At 47.3% G+C, this 24113-nt stretch overlaps 1 protein-coding gene across 3 annotated transcripts in view; it reads left to right on the top strand.

Annotated features, from left to right (window-relative positions):
* MKNK1 (MAPK interacting serine/threonine kinase 1) overlaps positions 1–23518 on the top strand; it is a 155206-nt gene extending 131688 nt beyond the window's left edge. For all 3 annotated transcript variants that reach the window (XM_077275879.1, XM_077275880.1, XM_077275881.1), the window contains exons 7-12: positions 7749–7804; positions 8938–9033; positions 10673–10867; positions 10943–11107; positions 11216–11259; positions 22498–23518. In XM_077275879.1, coding sequence (XP_077131994.1) covers positions 7749–7804; positions 8938–9033; positions 10673–10867; positions 10943–11107; positions 11216–11259; positions 22498–22702 — 761 coding nt within the window. In that variant the 3' untranslated portion in view covers positions 22703–23518. The remainder of the gene's footprint in view (positions 1–7748; positions 7805–8937; positions 9034–10672; positions 10868–10942; positions 11108–11215; positions 11260–22497) is intronic.
* The last annotated feature ends 595 nt before the right edge of the window (positions 23519–24113 follow it).

Raw genomic sequence — 24113 nt, 5'->3', positions numbered from 1 at the left:
GTTACTGTGATCAATGAGTGGAACAGGCGGCCACGAGAGGTGAGTTCTCCTTCAATGGAAGTCTTCAAACAGAGGCTGGTCAGACATCTGTCTGGGATGATTTAGTGAATCCTGCTTTGAGCAGGGGGTTGGTCCAAATGACCCCAGCGGTCCCTTCCAACTTTATAATCCATGATTTTATGATTCTATGAAACATGTCTAGGTTCTTTTTTTATCCAAGTGATGAAAAAAGATTCCAAATTTTGCTAAAAAATTGCACCATTTTCCGATACCCGTAGCATCTCCATTTTTCGTGATCTCGGATTGGTTGAGGACTTGTTTTTTTGCGCACCGAGCTGACGTTTTTAATTATAGCATTTTGGTGCTGATACGTTCTTTTGATCGACCGTTATTGCATTTTAATGCAATGTCACAGCAACAAAATAACCTTAGTTTTGGCATTTTTACTTTTTTTTTTTTTTTTTTTCTTTCCCGCTATGCCGTTTAGCGATCATTTGAATCCTTTTTTTACTCTTCGCCACGACAGCACCCACATGAGGGATCCGCCCATAGGAACAGGAAACCTACAGAAATAAAAGGGGGGGGGGGTCCGCCTCTCTTCCTCAGTTGGTTTCCTGTTCCTATGGGAACCGAAGGACAACAACCTACAGAGAAGAAGCTTACCTGAGCCAATGCATGCCACCTCTGCAGTATCCGTTGAGAACGGCAGGGGCTGCGGTTCCAGATGCAGTGTCGGGGGAGCTCTGTCTATCAGTCTCCCCCCTCGTCTGGGCTATGTACGGGGGGTTTGGGGAGGGCTGCCCGGTCTCACGGGTCACCACGTGGCATAACGGTGCATGGATGGTGTGAGGCCAGGGTCTGGGTGAAGCCGCCCTGGCTCACGCGGGAGCGATGATTCGGGCACTGGCTGCCCAGCTTCTCCATTTAGCCGGTGTCTACGCGGTTGCATGCACAGTAGACCGGTAAGCGCTCCCTGCACTGGAAGCGGCTGGATGACTTCCTGGGGGGGGCCGGAGGAGGTGATACAGTCGACGCATGGCAGGGATCGCACTGCGCATGCGCAAAAAAAAAAATGCCTGGGAGCTAACTATAAATACCGGTGGTTATAGTACTGCCGGTGTGCTAAACATGTCATTCCCAGGTGAACATGAGGCGCACCCGCCAGCAATGCAATGAACTTGCAGGAGCATAGCGTCGGCAAATGCAGTGGATGCTCCAGAGAAGGAGGCTCCACGGACAGGTGGAACATCGGACCCACCCAGGACTCGGACTGTATCTCAACCTCCAGAACCGGCACCATATAAGCTTCACTGGGTGAATGTATTGGGCACTACCTATTAAGTTAACTCCCCTTTCTTTCTGTATACCTCCCTCTTTCAGACCAAGAAAACAAAAAAAATGTAAGCCTAAGGAGTGTGCACTGGGCAGGCAGCCCCTTCCTGACTCCTACCGCAAGAGACTGTCAGGGTTGTATTAGTGAGACACTACAGGGGGAGGCTGCGGTAACATCAACGGACATTCGTATGTTAAGAGAGGAGCTTCAGGCCTTGGGCCAGACCAAAACGTCTAAGAGCCATGAGTAAAAGGAAAAAGGCGCCCTCCATCTCCACTTCGGAGTCTGATAGTGACCAAGGGAAGGCTTCCGACTCCTCGCAGATGTCTTCGTCATCCCTTTCATGTGATGTAGAGGGGCATTCGTGCTTTTCTATAGAGAGTATAGACAATATAGTCAGTTAGTGTCCAAAAATGTCCTGGTAGAAGTTCCAGTGGGTCAGGAAGGAAGGGGATTTTATTCCCCTTTGTTACTGGTCTCTAAACCGGACTGACCATTTAGGACCATTATAAATTTAAAGAAGTAAAACACCTTTCTTTACAATCGTAAATTCAAGATGGAGTCAATTACGGTAGATCCACTATCAAACTTTTATTTCCTAGATGTATGATGGCCGGATTGGATCAAAAAGATGCATATTATCTTCCTATACATACCAAATACCAGCAGTTTTTCAGGCTGGCAGTGATCTTGGCGGTTAGTCTGCCATTTCCAGTTCGCAGTGATGCCCTTCGGGTCTCTCTATGGCACCTCGAGTTACAAAATATTACGAAAGTAATATTGGAGGTGATGTCCTTTTTACGTCAGCAGGATACGTTGATTATACCATATTTAGATGATTTTCTGGTAGTAGGAAACTCGACCTCCCATTGTAGTAACCGTCTAGCTGATGCAATTTCGTTTCTACAGGCGTTGGGATAGATTATCAATTTTGAGAAGTCCAGGCTGGTGCCACAGACCATTCAGACTTTCCTGGGCCTTCATCTGGATTCTACACGTCAAAAAATGTCTGCTTCCAAAGGTAAAGAAGTCAATCATAAAGGCGAAAGTTAAGTCCTTAAGAGAGGCTATGTCCTTTCTAGGATACCTTACCTCCTGCATTCCGGCGGTCCAATGGGCACAGTACTATACCCGAGGATTGCAGCATGAGGTCCTCCGCATGGAAGAAAGCTTGCTGGGTCATCTGGAGGGAGTAATAACTTTGTCTACAGAAGTGTTAACCTCCCTGACTTGGTGGTTGGACGATACCCATCTTTCTAGAGGTGTCCCATGGGTAATAAGACCATCCAGTATGATCACCACTGATGCTAGTCCTGAAGGATGGGGCGCCCATATAGGGAACAGCCTGGCCCAGGGACAGTGGAACATAGAGGAGATGCAGGACTCTTCAAACTTGAAAGAGCTGAATGCGGTCAGTCAAGCACTACATTATTTTCTTCCACATCTTTGAGCTTCTCATGTAAGAGTCCTGTCAGACAACACCACCACGGTCGCATATGTGAACCGCCAAGGCGGAACACGATCCGAAAAGCTGATGTCTTCCGCTGCAAACATTTTTCAGTTTAGCAGAGACCCATCTACTTTGTCTCAGCCGTCCATATTAAGGGGAAGGACAACTCAAACGCAGACTTCCTGAGCTGTCATGTGCTACGTCAAGGAGAATGGTGTCTCAACCGCCAAATATTCAGAAAGATTGTAGAATTGTGGGGTCTTCCTCAAATAGACCTTTTTGCCACGAAGGAGAACAAGCAGGTGCAGAGATTTGCCTCCCTGAATACAGCAAATCATCCCGAGATAGTGGATGCCCTTCAAGCTCCTTGTCAGTTCAAACTGACATATGCCTTTCCACCGATGATATTGCTACCTCTGATCATCAGAAAAATCAGGGAAGAGAAAGCAAGGACAATCCTCATCGCACCGTTCTGGCCCAAGAGGCCTTGGTTTTCCTGGTTGCTGACCATGTCTATGACCGATCCATGGGTCCTCCCATCGATCCCGGATCTACTCTCTCAAGGTCCATGCCTTCATCCTCAAGTGAAGGGTTGAGAGGAACTTGAGAGGCAGTCATTAAAATTAAGGGGATTTTCGGAGGGCTTAATTAACACACTCTTGCAGAGTAGAAAGGAATCTTCAACAAAAGTTTATAGTAAAGTATGGAAGAAATTCCTGGAATTCCTTACAGATACCCTCTCTAGGGAGGTTCCGATCACATCTATTTTAGAATTTCTGCAGAGAGGTAGAGAACTGGGTCTGTCCGTTAGTACGCTAAAGGTCCAGGTATCTGCCTTAGGGGCCCTTTATGGTTATAATGTGGCAGGAGATAGGTGGGTCTCTCGGTTCATCGCAGCTTGTGAACGAAGTGATCCAGTTCACATTTCTTGAGTTCCTCCCTGGGATCTAAATTTAGTTCTGGAGGCCCTAACAGGTTCTCCGTTTGAGCCATTAGAGTCCATTCCCCTGAAATACATATCTTTAAAAACAGCCCTTTTGGTAGTATTGACTTCAGCCAGGATAGTTAGCGATATCCTGGCTCTTTCCATAGATCCTCCCTTCCTGTTAGTATCTCAAGACAGGATTACTGAACCAGATCCATTATACCTTCCTAAGGTGGCAGCAAAGTTTCACAGATCACAGGCCATCATTCTTCCCTCCTTTAGTAATCCTTCCACTTCAGAGGAGGAGAATTTTCACACCCTAGACGTGAGGAAGGCTGTCCTAAAATATTTAGACAGATCTAGGGCCTGGAGACAGTGTAGCGCTCTGTTTCTATCCTTCCAGGGCCACAGAAAGGGGTACTGGGTCACGAAGGGCACCTTATCTCGTTGGATGAGGGGTGCAGTCTACCTGGCATACTCTGCGAAAGGCGAAAATTCTTCGGAAGGTATAAAGGCACATTCTGCTCGAGCGGTGGCATCCTCTTGGGCTGAGAGGGAGGGCATCCTTACATGTGAGGCCGCAATGTGGTTGTCTCAGTCCACCTTTTCTAGCCACTACAGGCTGGATCTTTCATCCTCTTCTTCGGAGTTGGCCTTTGGGAGAGCTGTCCTCAGCACGGTGGTCCCTCCCAGGTGATGGTTCTCTGAAAATCTCTCGTGGGTGCTGTCGTGGCGAAGAGAAAAAAGCCGGATTACTTACCGGTAATGCTCTTTAGTTGAGTCCACGACAGCACACACTCACTACCCTCCCTAAGTTAGATATAGACAGATCACGTAATGGTGGTTGGAGATAGGAATATATAGGTGTATGTATATGTTGGGTTATAAAAAAAAAAAATGTTTTTACCTAATACTTGGGCGGTTCCTCTGGTACTCTGAAATCTAACCTGAGGAGGAGAGGCTGACCGCCCCTTTTATTTCTGTAGGTTTCCTGTTCCTATGGGTGGATCCCTCTCTCATGTGGGTGCTGTCGTGGACTCAATAAAAGACTATTACCGGTAAGTAATCCAGCTTTTTTTTTTTGTTAGATCAAGCGATTCTGAACACAGCGATACCAAATGTGTATTTTTTTTTTTATTTTATTTCTTTTTTTGTTTTATTTTGAATGGGGCAAAGGGGGGGGGGTGATTTTAACTTTTGTATCTTTTTATATTTTTAAAAACTTTTTTTTTTTTTTACTTTTGCCATGCTTCAATATTCTCCATGGGAAACTGGAAGCTGCCACAACCTAAACCTAATCGGCTCAGCTACATAGAGGCGATGATCAGTTCACCTCTATGTAGCCGAATTACTGCATTGCTATGAGCGCCAACCACAGGGTGGCGCTCATAGCAATCTTGCACTGACCACCATAGAGGTCTCCAGGAGACCTGTAGTTGTCATGCCAACGAATCGATGAGCCCCGATCACGTATTTCCAGCATGATGCCGGAAGCGCTTGTTAAATTCCGCTGTCAGAGTTTGACAGTGGCATTTAACCAGTTAATAGGTGCGGGCGGATCGCAGTTCCACCTACAGCTATTGCGGGCACATGTCAGCTGTTCAAAACATATGCCGAGAAAGATGTGTGCTCACCGTGGGAGCCCACCTCAAAAGGGGGATGCCGACATCGGCGCACTATTACACCCGATGTCGGTAAGGGGTTAATCAGTATCTGGTGGCCGCCCCTTGCCTCCGTCATCATTAGTATCTGCTGGCCGCCCGTCTCCTCCATCATCATTAGTATCTGGTGGCCGCCCGTCTCCTCCGTCATCATTAGTATCTGGTGGCCGCCCGTCTCCTCCGTCATCATTAGTATCTGGTGGCCGCCCGTCTCCTCCGTCATCATTAGTATCTGGTGGCCGCCCGTCTCCTCCATCATCAGTATCTGGTGGCCGCCCGTCTCCTCCATCATCATCAGTATCTGGTGGCCGCCCCTTGCCTCCATCATCATTAGTATCTGGTGGCCGCCCGTCTCCTCCATCATCATTAGTATCTGGTGGCCGCCCGTCTCCTCCGTCATCATTAGTATCTGGTGGCCGCCCGTCTCCTCCATCATCATCAGTATCTGGTGGCCGCCCCTTGCCTCCATCATCATTAGTATCTGGTGGCCGCCCGTCTCCTCCGTCATCATTAGTATCTGGTGGCCGCCCGTCTCCTCCGTCATCATTAGTATCTGGTGGCCGCCCGTCTCCTCCGTCATCATTAGTATCTGGTGGCCGCCCGTCTCCTCCGTCATCATTAGTATCTGGTGGCCGCCCGTCTCCTCCATCATCAGTATCTGGTGGCCGCCCGTCTCCTCCATCATCATCAGTATCTGGTGGCCGCCCCTTGCCTCCATCATCATTAGTATCTGGTGGCCGCCCCTTGCCTCCATCATCATTAGTATCTGGTGGCCGCCCGTCTCCTCCATCATCATTAGTATCTGGTGGCCGCCCGTCTCCATCATCATTAGTATCTGGTGGCCGCCCGTCTCCTCCATCATCATTAGTATCTGGTGGCCGCCCGTCGCCTCCATCAGTATCTGGTGGCCGCCCGTCTCCTCCATCATCATTAGTATCTGGTGGCTGCCCGTCTCCTCCATCATCATTAGTATCTGCTGGCCGCCCGTCTCCTCCATCAGTATCTGCTGGCTGCCCGTCAGCCCGGAGCCCTGATCTCACATCCTCCCGTCTTATTAATAATAATCTACTATATAATTGTCTAAGGGTCACTTCCGTCTGTCTGTCCTTCCGTCTGTCCTTCTTTCTGTCGCAGTTATTCGTTCCCTGATTGGTCTCGCCAGCTGCCTGTCATGGCTGCTGCGACCAATCAGCGACGCACACAGTCCGGAAGAAAATGGCCGCTCCTTGCTCCCCTGCAGTCAGTGCCCGGCGCCCGCATACACCCCTCCGCTCACCGCTCACACAGGGTTAATGCCGGCGGTAACGGATCACGTTATGTCGCGGGTAACGCACTCCTTTACTGCTGCTATTAACCCTGTGTGACCAAGTTTTTTTACTATTGACGCAGCCTATGCAGCGTCAATAGTAAAAACATCTAATGTTAAACATAATAAAAAAAATAAAAAATGATTATATACTCCCCTACGCCGCTTTTCCCGCTCCTCGCGATGCAACCGGCACGTTCCGTTGGCACGGATAGTCTGGCAGAAGGACCTGCCATGACGTCACGATCATGTGACCGCAACGTCATCGCAAGTCCTACGCGCCTGCGCGAGCAGGCTGGGACCGGAAGCTGCCGCCTGTACCTCGCACAGGCGACAGAACTACAAGTATGGTGAGTATGTTAGAACTACAAGGGGGCCCTCGGATCGGAAGGTGAGTATGTTTATTTTTTAACCTGTGACATACATGGCTGGGCAATATACTGCGTGGCTCTGCAATATACTACATCACTGGGCAATATACTACGTGGCTCTGCTGAATACTATGTCACTGGGCAATATACTACGTGGCTCTGTGCTGTATACTACGTGGCTGGGCAATATACTACGTGGGCTGTGCTATATACTACGTGGCTCTGTGCTGAATACTACGTCACTGGGCAATATACTACGTCACTGGGCAATATACTAGCAATATACTATGTGGCTCTGTGCTGTATACTACGTAGCTGGGCAATATACTACGTGGCTGGGCAGTATACTAGCAATATACGTGGCTCTGTGCTGTATACTACGTCACTGGGCAATATACTACATCGCTGGGCAATATACTACGTGGGCTGTGCTATATACTACGTGGACATGCATATTCTAGAATACCCGATGCGTTAGAATCGGGCCACCATCTAGTAATAATAATAATAATAATAATAATTTTTATTTTTATATGGCGCTAACATATTCCGTAGTGCTGTACAGTTTATCTGCACAACCCTCGTACACAGCAGATCTGGGTTTGTGTGTTGTAGTTTTTTCTTGCCATTCGCCCTCAGTTATTGTCACATCTGCCTGAACCTTCCGCTCATCGTTGTGTCTGATGTTATGTTTTCTTTTAGGGATTGCACATCGAGATCTGAAACCAGAGAACATCCTGTGTGAATATGAAGATAAGGTGGGAAGGAGCTGAGGGCTGATGTGTTACTAGCCGCCATCACTGTGTTTCTAGCCGCCACCGCTGTGTTTCTAGCCGCCATCGCTGTGTTTCTAGCCGCCATCGCTGTGTTTCTAGCCGCCATCGCTGTGTTTCTAGCCGCCATCGCTGTGTTTCTAGCCGCCATCGCTGTGTTTCTAGCCGCCATCGCTGTGTTTCTAGCCGCCATCGCTGTGTTTCTAGCCGCCATCGCTGTGTTTCTAGCCGCCATTGCTGTGTTTCTAGCCGCCATTGCTGTGTATCTAGCCGCCATTGCTGTGTTTCTAGCCGCCATTGCTGTGTATCTAGCCGCCATTGCTGTGTATCTAGCCGCCATTGCTGTGTATCTAGCCGCCATTGCTGTGTATCTAGCCGCCATTGCTGTGTTTCTAGCCGCCATTGCTGTGTTTCTAGCCGCCATTGCTGTGTTTCTAGCCGCCATTGCTGTGTATCTAGCCGCCATTGCTGTGTATCTAGCCGCCATTGCTGTGTATCTAGCCGCCATTGCTGTGTATCTAGCCGCCATTGCTGTGTATCTAGCCGCCATTGCTGTGTATCTAGCCGCCATTGCTGTGTATCTAGCCGCCATTGCTGTGTATCTAGCCGCCATTGCTGTGTTTCTAGCCGCCATCGCTGTGTTTCTAGCCGCCATCGCTGTGTTTCTAGCCGCTATTGCTGTGTTTCTAGCCGCCATCGCTGTGTTTCTAGCCGCCATCGCTGTTTCTAGCCGCCATCGCTGTGTTTCTAGCCGCCATTGCTGTGTTTCTAGCCGCCATTGCTGTGTTTCTAGCCGCCATTGCTGTGTTTCTAGCCGCCATTGCTGTGTTTCTAGCCGCCATCGCTGTGTTTCTAGCCGCCATCGCTGTGTATCTAGCCGCCATCGCTGTGTATCTAGCCGCCATTGCTGTGTATCTAGCCGCCATTGCTGTGTATCTAGCCGCCATTGCTGTGTATCTAGCCGCCATTGCTGTGTATCTAGCCGCCATTGCTGTGTATCTAGCCGCCATTGCTGTGTATCTAGCCGCCATCGCTGTGTTTCTAGCCGCCATCGCTGTGTTTCTAGCCGCCATTGCTGTGTTTCTAGCCGCCATCACTCATACTTCTTCTGCTTGTAGGTGTCGCCTGTGAAAATCTGTGATTTTGATCTTGGAAGTGGCATGAAGTTGAACAGCGCCTGCACGCCCATCAGCACCCCGGAGCTCACCACGCCGGTAAGTGCAGGCGGCCTGCTCAGTAGAGGCACGGCTCCTGTGGCTTCATTGTACCACACCAGTATGGCCGAAGTGTCTGTGGATTTGTCTGTAGAGCAGATGAACATAATTTTAGGATAGATTCTGATGGGAGGAAGCCGGTACCCTGGATATAAAAAGTCTGCACACCTCAGTAAAGGGTTTTTTTGCCATGTAAAATATTCCACCAAGAAGAATCTTTTCAGAATGTTTTCGCCCTTTAGTGTCGTCCATAATTTTGTATAAATTAATTTAGAAACTGAAAGTAGTTTGAGGAAGAAAATAGAAATATCAAAAACTACATTAATGTGGTTGCATAAGTGTAAACACCCTCTTACACTCAAGGCTGTGGTTATGCCAGTGTCAGCCGATTTCCCTCATATTAGTTGTCAGTGCTCGGCTGCGGTGTGTGTTTTTTTTTTTTTTTTTTTTTTTAACAGCGATTCTGATTAACCCCAGAGAAAGTGTTGCTTCTCTCGGAGAATGTTCCTGATATTTTCTGGTCTAGAAACAGCTGACAACACCGCAAAGGATCTCCTTGTGGAAAGTTGTCAGTCAGGAGAAGGTACAAAACAATTCCCAGGCATCAGATCTACCTTGGACGCTGTGAAGAAGTCCTCGATAAGGGGCTTAAATTTGGCGCAACAGTGACATTACAGAGAACTGGACGTTCCTCAAACATCAGTGAGAAGACAAGAACAACATTGGTGCTGGAGGCTGCAAAAGGCCAGGGGCAACATTAGAGGAGCTGCAGGAATCTGACCAGGTTGTGTCCTGCATGTGACCATAATCTCCCATATTGTTCGTTTGTCCGGCCTGTGAGGTTGGAGGGGGGGGGGACGGAGCCAATTTATTACAAAGAAAAACACCCAAACCCAGCTGTGTTTTTCTAGAACTGCCATCATGTCAATCAAGAGGGGAAACATTTTATCTGAGGCTGAGGGGAACAATTCCAAAAGGCATAAAGCTGACACCTGTCATCACCAGAACACCACCCCCACAGTCTGCAACCAAAACTGGGGCTTTAGTCAAAGAGGAGGTGATTATGGACCGTTCCAATATTGGTCAGTTTTGAATTTCACCTGTCAGTAGATGGCAACCCCAGGAACCTCCAAATCACCAAAAGAAGAGCTGGTCCATGAGAAGATGGAAGTTCTGGAACTGAACCCAAGGGACAGTCTGTGGTGACCTGAACAGGGCGCTGTACATCTGCGATGTCCCCGTATTCCGACACGTGGAAGAGCAGGCAAAGATTGCCAATTCTAGATGTGCCGAGCTATGGGCCCCGACCCAAGAAAACTGACCGCTGCCAGAAATACACTGAGGACTACAACACAGTATTAGTATAAGGGCGTGCAGATTTACACAAGATTTTATTCTGGGTATGAAGGGGAGGGTGTACAGGTTCATTGCCCCAGGGTCCGAGGGGGGGGCTGTCCCACACGGCAGGTTCATTGCCCCCAGGCTATGGGGGGGGCTGTCCCACACTGCGGGTTCAATGCCCCCAGAGGCAGGTTTATTGCCCCCCGGTTGTGAGTACGGGCGCCTTCTACAGTCCTGTTTCATACACTGGTGTTGACTGCCTCTTTGGTCGGGCTGCTGTAATCTGCCGTGTTTTCAGTGTGGCTCGGCGGAGTACATGGCCCCGGAGGTGGTGGAGGTCTTCACAGAAGAAGCCACGTTCTATGATAAGCGCTGTGATCTGTGGAGCCTGGGCGTCATCCTGTACATATTGCTGAGCGGGTATCCTCCCTTTGTGGGACACTGCGGGACAGACTGTGGCTGGGACCGAGGAGAAGTCTGCAGAGAGTGCCAGGTAACAACTGCGGGCTGGGTAATGGCCGCTGGGTCTGTAGACACCGTCCTCACTAGCGTCACGTTTACTTCCTAGAATAAGCTGTTTGAGAGTATTCAGGAAGGGAAATACGAGTTTCCGGAGAGAGACTGGGCTCACATCTCCAACCAGGCCAAGGACTTAATCTCTAATCTGCTTGTACGTGACGCCAAAGACCGCCTCAGTGCAGCCCAAGTTCTTCAACACCCTTGGGTTCAAGGGGTAAGTAATGTGTTCCCCCATCTCCGTCCACAACCTACCCACTGGCACCTGCAGGAGGCGCTCTGACTTCACCACAAATTAAGTAAGTTCCATCTCTTATGTTTGTAGGGTGCTCCAGAACGCGGCCTGCCAACCCCGCTGGTCCTTCAGAAGTAAGTAGCACCAGGCGCATGATCTGTGGGATCCGGCCTTCTCTGGCCGCTTCTTCTGGACACTTTTGGCCACATGGGGATCAGTTACTAAGTAAATGTGCTAGAATTCTGACTTAACCACTTACCTGCATATAGCCTTCAGGGTACGTCACAGGCCAGCTCCTGCCCTCAATGCGGGCTCACAAGCCAAGCCTACATCTGTGCCGGCCGATGATGGCTGTTATAATCGGCTATCATCTGCCTGTAGCAGCCACGGGTGTGACCAGTACGCCCGCGGCCATTAATCTGTGACAGTGGCATTTACTGCATGGGGCGCGCTGGTCTGTGTGCCCATCAGCATGCTGGGATGCCACCGTGGGGTACTGATGGGTTGCCACAGTGGCCAGGGGTCTGCTGAAGACCCCAGTGCCTGTCATGACTGTACTCCTGTAAAAGCCAGCCTGTGGGCAGGCAGTGTATAGTAGAAGTGATCACATGATCACTGCTTCAGATCTCTTAACCCCTTAGTGACCATGCGAATTTTTACAATTCTGACCACTGTCACTTTGAGGTCATAACTCTGGAGCTTTAACGGATCCCGCTGATTCTGAGATTTTCTCGTACTTGTTCTTCATGTTACTGGTAAAATTTCTTCGATATAACTTGCGTTTATTTATGAAAAAACTTAAAAATTGGGTAAAAAGAATGTTGCAATTTTCAAACTTTTAGATTTTGTACCCTTAAATCAGAGAGTGTTGTCACACAAAATAGTTAAATAACATTTCCCACATCTCTACTTTATATCAGCGCAATTTTGGAAACATATATACACTGCTCAAAAAAATAAGGGGAACACTTAAACCGAATAGAACTCCAAATAAATCAAACTTCTGTGAAATCAAACTGTCCACTTAGGAATCAACACTGACTGACAATCAGTTTCACATGTTGTTGTGCAGAATGGAATAGACAACAGATGGAAGTTATTGGCAATTATCAAGACACCCTCAATAAAGGAGTGGTTCTGCAGGTGGGGACCACAGACCACATCTCAGTACTAAAGCTTTCTGGCTGATGTTTTGGTCACTTTTGAATGTTGGTTGTGCTTTCACACTCGTGGTAGCATGAGACGGACTCTACAACCCACACAAGTGGCTCAGGTAGTGCAGCTCATCCAGGATGGCACATCAATGCGAGCTGTGGCAAGAAGGTTTGCTGTGTTTGTCAGCGTAGTGCCCAGAGGCTGGAGGGGCTACCAGGAGACAGGCCAGTACACCGAGACGTGGAGGGGGCCGTGGGGGTGCAACAACCCAGCAGCAGGACTGCTACCTCAGCCTTTGTGCAAGGAGGAACAGGAGGAGCACTACCAGAGCCCTGCAAAATGACTCCCAGCAGGCCACAAATGTGCATGTGTCTGCACAAACGGTTAGAAACCGACTCCATGAGGATGGTCTGAGTGCCCAATGTTCACAGATGAGGGTTGTGCTCACAGCCCAACACCATGCAGGATGCTTGGCATTTGCCACAGAACATCAGGATTGGCAAATTTGCCACTGGTGCCCTGTGCTCTTCACAGATGAAAGCAGCTTCACACTGAGCACATGTGACAGAGTCTGGAGATACCTTGGAGAGCGATCTGCTGTCTGCATGACCGGTTTGGCAGTGAGTCAGTAATGGTGTGCGGTGGCATTTCTTTGGAGGGCCGCACAGTCCTCCATGTGCTCGCCAGAGGTAGCCTGACTGCCATTAGGTACCGAGATGAGATCCTCAGACCCCTTGTGAGACCATATGCTGGTGCGGTTGGCCCTGGGTTCCTCCTAATGCAGGACAATGCCAGACCTCAAGTGGTTGGAGTGTGTCAGCAGTTCCTGCAAGATGAAGGCATTGAAGCTATGGACTGGCCCGCCCCTTCCCCAGACCTGAATCTGATTGAACACATCTGGGACATCATGTCTCGCTCCATCCACCAACATCGCATTACACCACAGACTGTCCAGGAGTTGGTGGATGCTTTAGTCCAGGTCTGGGAGGAGATCCCTCAGGAGACCATCCGCTGCCTCATCAGGAGCATGCCCAGGCATTGTATGGAGATCATACAGGCACGTTGAGACCACACACACACTACTGAGCATCATTTCCTTGTCTTGAGGAATTTCCACTGAAGTTGGATCAGCCTGTAACTTCATTTTCCACTTTGATTTTGAGCATCATTCCAACTCCAGACCTCCGTGGGATATTAGTTGTGATTTACGTTGATCATTTTTAGGTTTTATTCTCATCACATTCCACTATATAATGAACTAGCTGAAGAGCCCGGCGTTGCCTGGGCATAGTAAATATCTGTGGTTAGTTATAGCACCTCACTTCTCTTATTTTCCCCCTCACTTCTCTCATTCCCCCTCACTTCTCTCATTCCCCCCCACTCCTCTCATTCCCCCCTCACTCCTCTCATTCCCCCCTAACACTTGTCATTTCGACCTCACATCTGTCATTTTCCGATCACTCCACTATTTTCCCTCACTCCTCTCATTTTCCCCATAGTATATACATGTTTGTCATCTCCCTTATATATAGTATACACCTGTATGTCATCTCCTGTATATAGTATGTACCTGTATGTCATCTCCCCTATAAATAGTATATACCTGCTGTATGTTATCTCCTCCTGTATATAGTATATACCTGTATGTCATCTCTTCTGTATATACTATATACCTTTGTCATCTCCTCCTGTATGTAGTATATACCTGTATGTCATCTCCCCTGTATATAGTATATACCTGCTGTATGTCATCTCCTCCTCTATATACCTATGTGTCATCTCTTTTATATAGTATATACCTGTATGTCATCTCCCCTGTATATAGTATATACCTGCTGTATGTCATCTCCTCCTCTATATACCTATGTGTCATCTTTTATATAGTATATACCTGTATGTCATATCCTCCTGTATATAGTATATACCTGTAAGTCCTCTCCTGTATATAGTATATACCTGTCATCTGCTCCTGTTTATAGTATGTCATCTACTGTATATAGTATATACCTGTGTCATCTCCTCCTGTATATAGTATATACCTGTCATCTCCTCCTGTATATAGTATATACCTGTGTCATCTTCTCCTGTATATAGTATATACCTGTGTCATCTTCTCCTGTATATACAACAAAGAACCCTGTGTACGGAGATCAATCGATGTGTCTTATGTATAGGAAATATATTGGTGCATATTAGCCAAATTAAAGGAAAGATAAGACAATGATATAATATAATAAAATGCCTTTATTAAAAATAAATAATGGGCAAAAAGTGGCAACTACATAAGTGTGCCTGTAACTGGAGGAAAATATATATACATAAATATATCAAGTTTATATAGCGAAATAGCAATAATACGACGGTACACCATCCCCTGACGAAGGACACAGTCCGAAACGCGCGTCGGGGTGCGCTGTACCTGGAGGATTGGACAACAGAAAACTACCTCCTCCTTTACATCTTATTTTTTAATTCACTTTTTGCTCATTCAAACCTCGCGCTCACCATAGGTGCCCTTGGCACGTGTATTCACCACCCATACACGTTATATATATATATATATATTTATATATTATTCTTTTATTTTTTCTGTACACATGCACTTTTGTCTTTGCCTATAATACAGGCACCACATTAATTCTTGCCTATAAATACCGGCTCTATATATATTTTTTTCAGTGCACCTTACTTGCATTCATATATTTTTATATGCATGGGTGTTTGGTCATTTTTTTCACCTTCTGATATGAAGTGCAGCACTATTTTTATATATATATATATATATATATATATATATATATATATATATATATATATATATATATATATATATATATATATATATATATATATATATATATATATATATATATATATATATACACATACATACATACATACATACATACATACATACATACATACATACATACATACATACAATTTCTATGTATTATCTTGTGTGCCTCATGGTCTGAGCAATTGAATTTCTGACAAAAAAAAAATTTCTATATACTTACCTAGCCTTCTTTGTGTCCGTCGTATTATTGCTATTTCGCTATATAAACTTGATATATTTATGTATATATATTTTTTAGATTTTCCTCCAGTTACAGGCACACTTTTGTAGTTGCCACTTTTTGCCCATTATTTATTTTTAATAAAGGCATTTTATTATATTATATCATTGTCTTATCTTTCCTTTAATTTGGCTAATATGCACCAATATATTTCCTATACATAAGACACATATCGATTGATCTCCGTACACAGGGTTCTTTGTTGTACCAATGCACCGAATGGTCTGCCATTCATTTTTTTTATATAGCAGTTTTTTTTAGCTATTTTCTGCACCCTACTTTCTTGGGTGTAAGTATATATTCTCATTTCATTTATTATTTACTATTTTTAATATTTTTTACTGCTATTTGTTTCTATTCTTCTCCTGTATATAGTATATACCTGTCATCTCCTCCTATATATAGTATATACGTGTGTCATCTCCCCTGTATATAGAATATACCTGTGTCATCTCCTCCTGTATATAGTATATACCTGTGTCATCTCCTCCTGTAAATAGTATATACCTGTGTGTCATCTCCCCTGTAAATAGTATATACCTGTGTGTCATCTCCTCCTGCATATAGTATATACCTGTATGTCATCTCCTCCTGTATTAGACCTCGTTCACACGTTATTTGGTCAGTATTTTTACCTCAGTATTTGTAAGCTAAATTGGCAGCCTGATAAATCCCCAGCCAACAGTAAGCCCTCCCCCCTGGCACTATATATTAGCTCACACATACACATAATAGACTGGTCATGTGACTGACAGCTGCCAGATTCCTATATGGTACATTTGTTGCTCTTGTAGTTTGTCTGCTTATTAATCAGATTTTTTTTTTTTTTAAGGATAATACCAGACTTGTGTGTGTTTCAGGGCGAGTTTCATGTGTCACGTTGTGTGTGTTGAGCTTTATGTGGCGACATGCGTGTAGCAACTTTTTGTGTGTCGAGTTGCATGTGACAGGTTAGTGTAGCAAGTTGTGTGCAGCAAGTTTTGCGCATGGCGAGTTTTGCGCGTGGCGAGTTTTATGTGTGGTGCGCTTTGAGTATGTGCAAGTTTTGTGTGAGGCAACTTTTGCATGTGTTGCAACTTTTGTGCATGTGGCAATTTTTCCGTGTGTGCAAGTTTTGCGTGTGGCGAGTTTTGCACGTGTGGCGAGTTTTGCGTGAGCCTAGTTTTGCATGTGGCGACTTTTGTGTTTCGACTTTTATGTGGCGAGGTTGGTGTATGTGTGGTGAAATGTGCGCTGAGGGTGGTATATGTGTTCGAGCACGTGGTAGTGTGTGGCTCATTTTGTGTTTGTGTTCATATCCCCGTGTGTGGTGAGTATCCCATGTTGGGGCCCCACCTTAGCAGCTGTACGGTATATACTCTTTGGCGCCATCGCTCTCACTCTTTAAGTCCCCCTTGTTCACATCTGGCAGCTGTCAATTTGCCTCCAACACTTTTCCTTTCACTTTTTCCCCATTATGTAGATAGGGGCAAAATTGTTTGGTGAATTGGAACGTGCGGGGGTTAAAATTTCGCCTCACAACATAGCCTATGACGCTCTCGGGGTCCAGACGTGTGACTGTGCAAAATTTTGTGACTGTAGCTGCGACGGTGCAGATGCCAATTCCGGACTCACTCACTCACTCACTCTCAGCTTTATATATTAGATAAAGATCTACAACTGGAATATTTCATTCAGTGATATCTAGGATGTGGGATTTTAGTATTCCCTTTATTTTTTGGCGTAGGGTATATATTTTTTTTGTTAGGACGTTATAAGGGTTAAATGTTGACCCACGATTTCTCATTTCTCCAACAAAATTTACAAAACCATTTATTTAGGGACGACCTCACATTTGAAGTGAGTTTGTGGTATTTTCTGTTATATAGAGCTCCCAAAGTGACCCCATTCTAAAAACTGCACCCCTCAAGGTGCTGAAAACCACATTTAAGACATTTTTAACCCTTCATGTGCTTTACAAGAACTAAAGCAATATGGAAGGAAAAAAATTAACCTTTATCTTTTTTCACAAATTTACTTTAGACCCAATTTTTTTTTATTTTCACAAGGGTAACAGGAGAAAAAGGACCCCAGCATTTGGCAATTTCTCCTGCATATGCCAGTACACCGTATGTGGGGGAAAGCCACTGTTGGGTGCACTGTAGGGCTCAGGGGGGAGGGAGCACTGTTTGACTTTTTGAATGCAAAACTCACTGGCATCAATGGTGGCACCATGTCACATCTGGAGACCCCCTTGAAGTACTTAAACAGTAGAAATCCCCCAATTCTAACCGTAACCCCAACACACTCTAGCTGGAAAATTGGGGCAGTAACTGCTGACATCACCATTTCCCTCCCTTTTGGGTGTTCTAGTATCCCTGGGGCAGAATGAAGAGTAGCATCACAGGGCAGCGCCATTTTGTGGGTGACTGCCCTGTGATCTGCTACCACCGGCAGTTTATGTCTCTCTCACCCAGATTACATGATTCTCAACCCCTCCACAATGCCTAGCCATTCACTGCAGACTTGCAGCTTCTTCTTATCTTACTGAGGGAAGAGTCACAACTCCTGCCGAGCAGCTGACAGCTCCTGTTCCGATAATGCTAATGGTACACTGTTCCTCCTTGATGTCTCTGCTATTCTGCCATGCTTTTCTACTGCATTTTACTACTATCAGCCATCAATCTAGGATCTGTTATGCTGGAAGCAGTACTGCTTATGCTAGCAGATCCGAGGGTTCCCTGAATATGGCAGCAGAACACTCCCAGAGGCATGCCCAGTGCACAGCAGTGACAGTTCTATTACAATAGATGGGGTCGGAGTCCATCTGTTATCTCCTATGACCATGGGGTGCCCCATTATGACACTGATAGTGTTGTGCTGCTACTGTGAAAGTAAGATGTTAGCCCCATTGCCTTCTTTAAACTCCTATAACACACGAAATATGTTTCACATGCAATCAAAACTTGGTTATCACAGCATGTTATGTTACATTACATTGATTTATTAATCTACAAACGCGGTACTTTCCCTTTAAAACAAGCATCCCTTCCCCCCACGACCCCGAAAACTGAAACGTTACAGCTGTCGGAAAATGGCAACAAGAGCTAATTATTTTCTATTCACACATTTCAGAATTTTATTTCTCCTCTTAGAGTAACTTGTTGTTTAATTTTTATTTTTATAAATGGTGCAGATGAAAATAAGTAACTTTGTAATAAATCTTATCAGAGAGATTGGCTTCTTTCTCCTCCAGAACAGATCCGGCTTTATCAAATTCCTCAATTCTGAGGTCAAATCTGTATTCAGTGAAGATGGAAATCAGCGAGGAAAGGGGCTACTGCTGAGGTTCTGGGGAGGAGCTAGAGACAGCTCCTCCCCCTCCATAGGAGAGTGGCTACTGCTGAGGTTCTGGGGAGGAGCTAGAGACAGCTCCTCCCCCTCCATAGGAGTTGCTACTGATGAGATTCTATGTAGAGGGGGGGAGGAGCTGTCTCTAGTCCCTCCTTGTTCAGAACCTCAGCAGTAGCCGCGCTCCTCTCCGATTTCAGTGATGGAGAAAGTATCCACTGAATACAGATTTGACCTCTGAGTAGAGGATTTAGATAATCGTGTAATAAATCTTTCCATGTGCATTATTCATTTATGAACTAAAAATTAAAACGACAGTTACTCTTTAAGTAAAATAAAAGCCATGCCTGTATGGGATCGCCGTAATGGTGCTGACCTGGAGAATCATATTGCAAGGTCTTCTTTTAACGTAAAATGAAAGCTGTAAGTGGGAAAAAAAAAGCCCTCACACCCCAATGTCGCCAGAAAAAGGAAAAAAGTTATGGCTCTTGGAGTAAGGGGAGGAAAAAACGAATGCGCAGACACAAAAAAAGCCCAGTCTTTAAGGAGTTAAAGTGAATCTGTCTGCAGGTTTTTGTAATCTGAGACCACCATAATGTAGGAGACACTGATTCCATTGTGCTGTGGTGGGTTATACACCGCTCGACTCCTGAGCTCTGCTACATCTGAGAACACTGCTGTGGTGGGTTATACACCGCTCGACTCCTGAGCTCTGCTACACCTGAGAACACTGCTGTGGTGGGTTATACAGCTCTGCTACACCTGAGAACACTGCTGTGGTGGGTTATACAGCTCTGCTACACCTGAGAACACTGCTGTGGTGGGTTATACAGCTCTGCTACACCTGAGAACACTGCTGTGGTGGGTTATACACCGCTCGACACCTGAGCTCTGCTACACCTGAGAACACTGCTGTGGTGGGTTATACCCCGCTCGACTCCTGAGCTCTGCTACATCTGAGAACACTGCTGTGGTGGGTTGTACACCGCTCGACTCCTGAGCTCTGTTACATCTGAGAACACTGCTGTGGTGGGTTATACAGCTCTGCTACACCTGAGAACACTGCTGTGGTGGGTTATACAGCGCTCGACACCTGAGCTCTGCTACATCTGAGAACACTGCTGTGGTGGGTTATACAGCTCTGCTACACCTGAGAACACTGCTGTGGTGGGTTATACACCGCTCGACACCTGAGCTCTGCTACATCTGAGAACACTGCTGTGGTGGGTTATACAGCTCTGCTACACCTGAGAACACTGCTGTGGTGGGTTATACACCGCTCGACACCTGAGCTCTGCTACATCTGAGAACACTGCTGTGGTGGGTTATACAGCTCTACTACACCTGAGAACACTGCTGTGGTGGGTTATACACCGCTCGACACCTGAGCTCTGCTACATCTGAGAACACTGCTGTGGTGGGTTATACAGCGCTCGACACCTGAGCTCTGCTACACCTGAGAACACTGCTGTGGCGGGTTATACAGCGCTCGACACCGGAGCTCTGCTACACCTGAGAACACTGCTGTGGTGGGTTATACACCGCTCGACACCTGAGCTCTGCTACATCTGAGAACACTGCTGTGGTGGGTTATACACCGCTCGACTCCTGAGCTCTGCTACACCTGACAACACTGCTGTGGTGGGTTATACAGCGCTCGACTCCTGAGCTCTGCTACACCTGAGAACACTGCTGTGGTGGGTTATACAGCGCTCGACTCCTGAGCTCTGCTACACCTGAGAACACTGCTGTGGTGGGTTATACACCGCTCGACACCTGAGCTCTGCTACATCTGAGAACACTGCTGTGGTGGGTTATACAGCGCTCGACTCCTGAGCTCTGCTACACCTGAGAACACTGCTGTGGTGGGTTATACAGCGCTCGACACCTGAGCTCTGCTACATCTGAGAACACTGCTGTGGTGGGTTATACAGCGCTCGACTCCTGAGCTCTGCTACATCTGAGAACACTGCTGTGGTGGGTTGTACACCGCTCGACTCCTGAGCTCTGTTACATCTGAGAACACTGCTGTGGTGGGTTATACAGCTCTGCTACACCTGAGAACACTGCTGTGGTGGGTTATACACTGCTCGACACCTGAGCTCTGCTACATCTGAGAACACTGCTGTGGTGGGTTATACAGCGCTCGACTCCTGAGCTCTGCTACACCTGAGAACACTGCTGTGGTGGGTTATACACCGCTCGACACCGGAGCTCTGCTACACCTGAGAACACTGCTGTGGTGGGTTATACACTGCTCGACACCTGAGCTCTGCTACACCTGAGAACACTGCTGTGGTGGGTTATACACTGCTCGACACCTGAGCTCTGCTACACCTGAGAACACTGCTGTGGTGGGTTATACAGCGCTCGACACCGGAGCTCTGCTACACCTGAGAACACTGCTGTGGTGGGTTATACACTGCTCGACACCTGAGCTCTGCTACACCTGAGAACACTGCTGTGGTGGGTTATACAGCGCTCGACACCTGAGCTCTGCTACACCTGAGAACACTGCTGTGGTGGGTTATACACTGCTCGACACCTGAGCTCTGCTACACCTGAGAACACTGCTGTGGTGGGTTATACACTGCTCGACACCTGAGCTCTGCTACACCTGAGAACACTGCTGTGGTGGGTTATACAGCGCTCGACACCGGAGCTCTGCTACACCTGAGAACACTGCTGTGGTGGGTTATACACTGCTCGACACCTGAGCTCTGCTACACCTGAGAGCACTGCTGTGGTGGGTTATACACCGCTCGACACCGGAGCTCTGCTACACCTGAGAACACTGCTGTGGTGGGTTATACACTGCTCGACACCTGAGCTCTGCTACACCTGAGAACACTGCTGTGGTGGGTTATACACTGCTCGACACCTGAGCTCTGCTACACCTGAGAACACTGCTGTGGTGGGTTATACAGCGCTCGACACCTGAGCTCTGCTACACCTGAGAACACTGCTGTGGTGGGTTATACACTGCTCGACACCTGAGCTCTGCTACACCTGAGAACACTGCTGTGGTGGGTTATACACTGCTCGACACCTGAGCTCTGCTACACCTGAGAACACTGCTGTGGTGGGTTATACAGCGCTCGACACCGGAGCTCTGCTACACCTGAGAACACTGCTGTGGTGGGTTATACACTGCTCGACACCTGAGCTCTGCTACACCTGAGAGCACTGCTGTGGTGGGTTATACACCGCTCGACACCGGAGCTCTGCTACACCTGAGAACACTGCTGTGGTGGGTTATACACTGCTCGACACCGGAGCTCTGCTACACCTGAGAACACTGCTGTGGTGGGTTATACACTGCTCGACACCTGAGCTCTGCTACACCTGAGAACACTGCTGTGGTGGGTTATACACCGCTCGACACCGGAGCTCTGCTACACCTGAGAACACTGCTGTGGTGGGTTATACACTGCTCGACACCTGAGCTCTGCTACACCTGAGAACACTGCTGTGGTGGGTTATACACTGCTCGACACCTGAGCTCTGCTACACCTGAGAACACTGCTGTGGTGGGTTATACACTGCTCGACACCTGAGCTCTGCTACACCTGAGAGCACTGCTGTGGTGGAATCGCCTCTGTCCTACCTCATGGCGCTGACAGATTTGCCTCAGTTTTTTGTGTTTTAACCCTTTGCTAGAACAGGGCTTGTGTCTTGGTACCTAATACGAAGTGGGCGGGGTGTGCGATGCGTCAGGTCTAGCGTACAAGTCGTGGCCTGGAGGTAGTGATGTTACCCTGCGTGTAGCCGCTGAGCCTGACTTGTAACCACATTTTTACTGTACAGGAACAGCAGCACTAAAGACTTGACCCTGTTTGCCGCTGAGGCCATCGCAGTAAACCGTCAGCTTTCCCAGCACGACAGCGACCTGAGCGAAGACAGTGAGAGCTTCATCCAGAAGATTTGTTCCATGAGACTCTCCCCTCCCTCGAAGTCCCGCCTGGCAAAGCGGAGAGCACAAGCCCTGGCCAGTAAAGGCAGCGCCCTCTAGCGGCCATTCTGCAATGCTTTTATCCTTATATTGAACATTTGCCAGTGGTTGTGATGTTTCAGTACATGGTTTTATATTTTTGTTTTTTTAATAGAATGCTAGTTTTTAAAGAGGACCTGTCACATTGGATAATGCTATTAATCTGTAGACATAGGGTTATTCTGCATGGTAATAGTGTTGTGAAGGTGTCTGGCCGCTGGACTACGTGTGCGGCACTGATAGCTGTCGGAGGAAGATGGTTCATTGTCTCCTGGGTGCTGCATGTGTACAGCGGCCGAGCACCTTCATAGCGCACTATTCACCTACAGATTAACCCTGTATCTGACCTGGCAGGTTCCCTGTAAAATTACTGTGACCCTGAATGCTACTTGAGACTGTGCACCCCGGTGCTGTGTGCAGACCTGAGCATCTGCCAGACGATGTGATCAGGAAAATTGTGGAAATCCACCCTCTCATCTGATGGTCTGGCCAGCCTCCTCTCCCCAGCCTCCCATTTAATGTTCCGGCCGGCCTCCCAACGAGTATTCTGGCCAGCCTCATCTCCACTGCCTCCGTCTAAGTCTGTTTCTTGTACATGCCAATTTTTGTTATTTATCACAGCTTTGTGGTGTCGTAAGAGCCGCCTCATCTGCTCTCGGATTTAAGGCCCTAAATCTATGTAATTTTTATTTTATTTTTTAGCATTTTCATAGATGTAACTTATATGTGGCATTGCTGGGATCTGAGCCGCTGTTGGATACGATGCAGGCTCTGGACTCTGCCGTCTCCCAGGGTCTGTCATTGTTATTTTACACCAAATAAACTTCCAAGTTTTAATTTTGTTTCTTTGTTTCAGAATTTAAAGTTAAACAGCAGCCACATGCTTCATGGATCAAAAGTAAGGCTGATGGCATCAAGAACTCTCTTCTCTGCTCACATTGTGACATTCAGACTTGTAAGAGGCAAAACGTCATAAGCTGAAGGGGTGTCTGTCCCCATATGTGAGACCCTGATTCCAGCCATGTGTCAATTGCAAAAACTGTTTTGCTGTTTCCATTAAATCAGTGTTCCCAGGTCATCAGTCCTGACAGCACCATGGAGGACATCCTTCTTATCCTTACTGGGACAGGAAACAACGAGAGGATAAAAGGATCCTCCCATCTCCACCCCTCAGTGTTTTTCTTGTCCCAGTGAGAATAGGAACAACGACAGAGCTCTGGCGTAATCCTGGCTGTACCTGACAGACCAAGCGCGGATCAGGGGGGGCTCAGCCTCTCCCTGTGGTCTGTGGCCAGCATATTCTGATGGGGGTTACCTCACCCTACCTGGTGAGCGCTGCTCCTGGGCGTCGAGCCGCTTCCTCCTGCCGGGAGGTTCTCGGCTCTGGTGCGCTGAATCACATGCCGGCACGCTTCCGGCAAAGTCATCTGTA

This window comes from Ranitomeya variabilis, chromosome 8 (assembly GCF_051348905.1).
Source record: "Ranitomeya variabilis isolate aRanVar5 chromosome 8, aRanVar5.hap1, whole genome shotgun sequence".
Lineage (NCBI taxonomy): Eukaryota > Metazoa > Chordata > Amphibia > Anura > Dendrobatidae > Ranitomeya > Ranitomeya variabilis.
Note: the sequence above shows the minus strand (reverse complement) of the source record. Positions and strands in the feature narration are given on the sequence as shown.